Source organism: Haliaeetus leucocephalus, unplaced genomic scaffold (genome assembly GCF_000737465.1).
Source record: "Haliaeetus leucocephalus isolate CR32 unplaced genomic scaffold, Haliaeetus_leucocephalus-4.0 Scaffold450, whole genome shotgun sequence".
Taxonomy (NCBI): Eukaryota; Metazoa; Chordata; class Aves; order Accipitriformes; family Accipitridae; genus Haliaeetus; species Haliaeetus leucocephalus.
The window spans coordinates 20,212,529-20,218,535 of record NW_010972886.1 but is presented as its reverse complement, the minus strand read 5'-3'; the positions used below and the strand labels follow the sequence as shown (position 1 = coordinate 20,218,535).

At 69.6% G+C, this 6,007-nt stretch overlaps 1 protein-coding gene across 1 annotated transcript in view; it reads left to right on the top strand.

Moving 5' to 3' along the window:
- The first annotated feature begins 2,055 nt into the window (after positions 1-2,055).
- PHLDB1 (pleckstrin homology-like domain, family B, member 1) overlaps positions 2,056-6,007 on the top strand; it is a 19,472-nt gene continuing 15,520 nt past the window's right edge. Inside the window, 5 exon segments of the mRNA XM_010575082.1 lie at positions 2,056-2,387; positions 4,433-4,487; positions 4,489-4,635; positions 5,092-5,215; positions 5,294-5,464. Of these exon segments, the coding sequence (XP_010573384.1) occupies positions 2,056-2,387; positions 4,433-4,487; positions 4,489-4,635; positions 5,092-5,215; positions 5,294-5,464 (829 nt within the window).

The window sequence follows — 6,007 nt, the reverse complement described above, 5'->3', positions numbered from 1 at the left end:
CTCGTCCCGCCCGGAGCCGGGCAGGGCTGGGGGGGCGGGCGGGGGGACCCCCCAGCTACTGCCCCGGGCAGCCCATGTCCTTAGGAAGCCCGTGGGGCTGGGGCTGTCCCGCAGGGACCCCACACCCCAGGCGGCAGCGCCTCGGGGCCGACTTTGGGGGGAAGAGGTTGTGCTGCAGGAAGACCCCTTCGGCCCTAAAACCCGTCGTTGTGCAAGGCTTCAGGGGTGCGTGGGTGGGCCGGGAGCCGGAGCTGGTGGTCGGCCTCGGTGGTGGTGGGTTTGGTGGTGCGGGAGCCCTGAGAGCAGCCGGCACTACATGGGAGGCCAGACGAGGCGCTCTCATCCCCAAATCCTGCTGCGCTTCGTAGGCGGTCGCAGGGGGAGACGGCGCTTGGCCCGAGGTTGCCCTCGCTGTCCCTGACGCCTCTCGGGGAGCCTGGGAATGGCGCTGGCCTGGCCGGACCCCGCTCCGCGGCGGGACCTTGTTTACTCCGGCTTCCTGACACGCTCTCACCACGGCCCCTTCGGCCGCTGCCAGAAAACCCGAGGAATTTGGCAGCCCCGGAAGGTATCCAGCTGCTGTGGCGAAGGGCCGCCCGCTTTCCCACCCCTCCAGCTGCGCCGTGAGCCCCCAGCCCTCCCCAGGCACCGGGCAGGGGCTGCAGCAGGGCAGGTCCCCCAGCCGAGCACCGCAGGCAGCACAGAGACCAGGCAGCAGCAGGGCAGCGCTGCCCAGGTGCTTTTTCTGGCAATTCCTCCTATGTTTGGGTTTGCCGCGCGATGCCGTGTGTTGGCGTGCGCGGGGCTGCAGCTGGCAGGGTGCCACGCAGGGTGATGGAGCCGCGGGTCTGTGTGATGAGGCGGCGCTTGCCAACGGCCAGACGCCAGAAAGGAGAGAGCGATGCCTGTTTCGGAGAGGTGCAGTTCACCCCTGCCCCTCTCCCAGCGACCCCAGGGCTGGGTGATGGGCTCGTGCCAGGGACCAGATCCAAGACCCACCAAACTCGTCCCGTGCCATGGTCCCCAAGTTGTCATTAGCAGGAGCCGCGGATGCTCCACGCTGAGCTGAGCCGAGCATCTGGCCGGCAGACGAGAAGCCATCGTTTGCTATGAGAGGCCTTTGAGGAATAAGGCTCTATCGTGCAACCTTACGAGGGGTCCTGGAAATCGGTAGTGGTGGTTTCCCTGTCCATGCTGCAGTGGCTGGAGGCACGTGCTGATGCTGGGCTCGGTGCTTGAGCTCCAGCAGCAGTCAGGACCCCATACGGCATCACCGGCCCTTGGAGCTGGCTCATCTGGGGGAGCATCGTCGAGTGCAGGAAAGCTGGGCTGCGCGCCCTCACCGACCCGAGCACGTGGTGGGCATCCCCCAGCCCACAGAGAGCCTGAGGCGCGATGCCGGCAGGGCTGCAGCCTCGGCCGGAGCGCAGCTGTGCCGCGGCGGTGCGGGAGCGCTTCCCGGGAGCGCTGAGATCAGCGGGTGCGGCCGGGATTCCTCGGCTCCCACCGGAGCTGTCTGGCAGCTGATTTACGGTGATGTTATTGCCAGGAGCGTTGCGTCGTCCCAGCAACGGCGATGCAGCCCCCACCGCCCCTCGCCCGGGTGGGATGGGGCCGGCTGGGTCTCCTCTGCTTGGTGTGGGGCAGCCCCAGGCTCGGAGGCAGCGGCCAGGGTCAAGCTCCTCGCTCCCCACTGGCTTTGTGCAGGAGACGGGCTCCCCCTTCCCAGCTGCCGGTGGAAGGGCCGGTTGTTTACAGGGGTGGAGGGTGTGGGAAGGGGTAAGCACGCCCTAAGTGCGTTAGCAGATGGGGAGTGAGCCGGCAGCCAAGTTGGACGGAGGCTGCGATGCTGTGTGGTGTGCACCCGTTAGCTCTGCCGCTCTGGCTTCCTCCCGTGACTCACCCGGCCACAGACGGGGAGGAAAGGCCATGCCGTGGGATGCCGTGCGCCTGCCCCTTGCACGCTGCATCCCGGGCACGGCTGGCACCACGGGGGGGTGCGCGGCCGGGTGTGCCAGGCCGTGCTCTGGCGCATCTGCACAGCCCTTCGCAAATATGGGCTGGCTGGCCGTACCCCGGTTATGCCCCGGCCAGCGGCACACAGTGTGGCTCCGGGGTCTGCTGGCACCCGGCCCCGCTGATGGGGTGCGAGACAGGTCGTGCCGTGCCCGGGTCGGGTCTCAGTGGGCAGCAGCAGGTCAGGCAGGAGCGGACCCCCTGAGCGACCCTGCCCGTGTGGGCTCGGGGCAGGCGGGCGGGTCGCAGCCTGCGGGCAGTGGGGTGCAGGGGCTCCCCAGGAGCACGGTGGTGGTGGGGCAGCGTGTCTGCATGCAGCCCGCCCAGCATCGCCGGGGGCCCCGCGTCGCCGGGGCTGGGCGTCCTCCCAGGTGAGGCCTCTGCCTGCGCCAGGAGAATAAAGGGGCTTTTGTCCTCCTGGAGGCCGGGGCCGAGCGGGCAGCTCTGCGCACGGGGGGCACGGGGGGCCGTAGGCTGTTTAGCGGTAACCGAGCCCGACCCCTTGGCATTTGCTGCCTTCGCCGCTTCCCACGGCGGGAACAAGCGGCGCGTTCTGCAGGCGGCGGTGGGAGAAGAAAGGCTGCCTTGTCCGCCCCAGCGGTGGGGCGCCGGCCGGGGCGGCCGCGCTCCCGCCCCACATTCCTACGGCAGAGCCGGCTGGAGAGGGGCTTCAGCCCCCCCCGAGGGACGGGACGGGACGGGGGGGACAGCAGCCATCTCCTGGGCGGCGAGGAGCCAGGTGAGGGGCTCTGATGGAGGGCGATACTGGGGGCTGTCAGCCAGCAGGGTGGGCATCAGGGAGTAGCCAGCTGCTCATCATCCGGCTCGTGGGCAGGCAGGGCTGCCCGTGGAGCGGGGGTTGCCAGGTGGAGCGAGTTTGGGCAGCAGGAGCGGGGACGATTCCCCAGGTGGCAGGGCTGGGGGTCGCCCAGGATGCATGATGCTCACGTGGCCCCACCAGCACAGCTGTGCTGGGAAGGAGTTAACGCTGGTGCAGGATCCCATCCTGGCCCTGCTCCCTTCCTATGCAGCAGCCTGGCCCCTCCTGGCTTTTCCTCCTTCCCGGACGTTGTGCTGGGGCCTGGGTACAGGCGAGGGGCAGGGGCTCGGCTGGGCTGCGGGGTCTCTGGATGCTGGGAAGCGCAGCCCCCCCAGTGCCTGGGGGACATGGGCACCCTGCCGTGGAGCGTCCCGCTTGGCGCCCGGGCCAGGACCAGGTGGCAGGTAAGAGAAAGTGGGGGTCCCGCCTCAGCAACCGGTGGGCACCGGGGAGCTGCTCCTAGGCTAGCGCACCTCTGCTTCCCCCTGCCCCAGCCGAGTTGTCCCCATGCCGCGTGGGACAGCCGCGGTCCCCACGGAGCCCTCGCTGTGGGGCGGCCGGCCCTGGTGTCGCACAGAGCCGCCTGGGCTCCGTCCCAGCCCTGGATCCCACGCCTGGTGTTTTCCAGCGTTTCATTTTTTCCGCAGTGTGTAATAGCCGCTCGCTCGCCCCCGCAGCTGAGCCCGGTGCTGGCCGAGCGAGCGGGGGGGGGTCCCTTGCCCCACGGGACCCCGGGGCTGGCGGGAGAGCAGGCGATGTTGCGAGGAGCTGGGCCCGGGGCTCCTCCCGGTGCCCCTGGCTGTGCTGCAATGGGGGTCCCTAAGCGGGAGCAGTCCCCGGTTCGGCTGTCCCAGCCTGCCTGGGAAGGGTTAAGCCACACTTGGCCGGGCCCAGGCGGAAGGGAGGGACATGGAGAGCAGCAGACGGTAAATTTAGTAACCCCGGAGCGTCCCGGGCTGCGACGGTGGCGTGAGTGCCGGGTGACGGAAATTGTTCCTCCCCGAGCTGCCTCCTGCCTGCACCGAGAACAGCAGCCAGTGATTGCTCCCGTGGGCAGCAGCCCTGGCAGCTTGCTGCGTGTGCCAGGCAGGCAGGGTGCAGGCAGGGACGTGGCGCGCTCAGCTGGGGCTGTGCACCCCAAGGTGCTGCTGCTGCCGCCGGGCTGTGCGGGAGCCAAGGTGTGTGCCTGGGTGCCGGGGATGGGCGCTGGTGGCACGGGTGGGTGTGCCAGCGCGTGCCGCGGGCCGTGCACAGGCAGACAGATGTTGCTGGGGACAGCTGGATGCTGTGCTCACGTATCCTTGTCCAGCAGCAGCCATCGAGCTCCAGCTGCCCATCGCTCTCGGTGTTAGGGTATGCGTTTCTGACACCACCTCCCCAAAGCCGAGCCAGCGTGCTGGCTCCTTCTGGCGCCATGTCCCGTACCGGCGCTTGGGGTTTTCCCTGGGCGGACCGGGGTGCATGCCTCGCCGGGCGGGGATGCTCGCTGGCTTCAGGCAGCTGCTGCTGGGCTGGAGACAGGAGCTCAGGAGGGGAATCCTCTGGGTGGCAAATGCCGGTTTGGGATGGGGTAGGGTTTGTGAGGCTTGTGCTCAGGCTGCCAGGCGTGCAGGCTGCCGGCAAGGATGTGCGGGAGGAATACGGCAGAGCTGTGCCCAGTGTGGTCACCTGCTGATGTCCTCTGTTTCTTCTGGCAGCAGCCTGTGCCCGAGAACACCCGGCATCTCCAAGCGGGCACCATGGAGGCATCCGGCAGGACCCCCGCCAGCCCGACCCGCAGAGTCCAGACCATCATCCAGGTGAGCACGCAGGGCCACAGGACCTCTGCCCTGCAGGAGCGCGGGGATCCGGCCAGGAGCCCTTCTCCTCTGCAGCCAGCCCTACCACGGGTGGCCAGCGCTGCCCTCTGGCCTCCGCTTGCCCCACATCCTATTACGGGATCGGCAGCAAAGCCAATTGAGCTAAGTGGCTGGCAGCTTGGATCCTCTTAGACACAGCCCAAGCCCCGGGGCTCTTCTGCTCCCACAGCAGCTCGCCTCTGCTCCCCGGGGCAGGCAGCACAGGCAGGAGGGAGCCCTCGGCTCCTGCATCCCGCTGCCAGACTGTCCTGCCCACAAGCGGCCATGCCTGCGGATCACTCCCTGCCTGCACGCGTGGCCGTTGCGGAGCAGCCCGAGGGTGCGGCCGGGTGGGCAGCGCAGGCGAGCGGGCTGCAGCCATGGGAGCTGTGAGCGACCCTCCCTCTCCTCCTGCAGAACAGCCCCCTGGACCTGATCGACACGGGCAAGGGGCTGAAGGTGCAGACGGAGAAGCCACACTTGGTGAGCCTGGGCAGCGGCCGGCTCAGCACTGCCATCACGCTCCTGCCCCTGGAGGAAGGTGAGTGCCAGCGGCCGGGGGGTCCCCGCAGGCACGCCGTCGGCGGAGGGGACACTGAGCCGCCCTCTCTGCCGGCAGGGAGGACCACCATCGGCACGGCCGCGAGGGACATCGTCCTGCAGGGCCCTGGGCTGGCACCCCAGCACTGCTACATCGAGAACGTGCGGGGGACGCTCACCCTGCACCCCTGCGGCAACGCCTGCGCCATTGACGGTGTGCCCCTGCGGCGGCCCACGCGCCTCACCCAAGGTAGGGATGGTCTGGTCTCCGGAGCGGGACCAGGCGCCGGCAGGCGGACTTGTGCCGTCGGGTAGTGGGGTGTTTGTGGATCCATCCTGCAAGTGCCCATCCCCGCTGGGACGCTCCTGCCTCTTCGCCCAGGGGTGGGGACGTGCGCGATGCCGGCACCGTTTGGGAACCGGCTTTGCCGTGTGCGAGATCGGGAGGGAGAAAGCGAGGCCGGCGGGCCGGTGCCGGGCAGGGTTTGGCCCCCGCCGTCGCACCCGTTTCCCGGGCGAGAGTACAGATGCTGAGCCGGGTTTGGGAAGGGGAGGCGAAGGAGGAAAACAACTCGGGTGTCCCGGGGCACCGCTGCGGGGACCCGCCGGTGTTCCTGCGTGGCCGGAAGGCCTCGGACCCTCCCTCCCCCGCCCCCGGGGTCCCTCCCCACGGCGTCCCCTCTCCCCGCACGGCCCGTGTCACCCCGGCAGTCGCTGCCCCGCTCCCCGGGGAGGACCCTCGCCCGTGTGGCGGGGCAGGGTGAGGCCCGGCCCCCGCCGCCCCTCCCCGCCC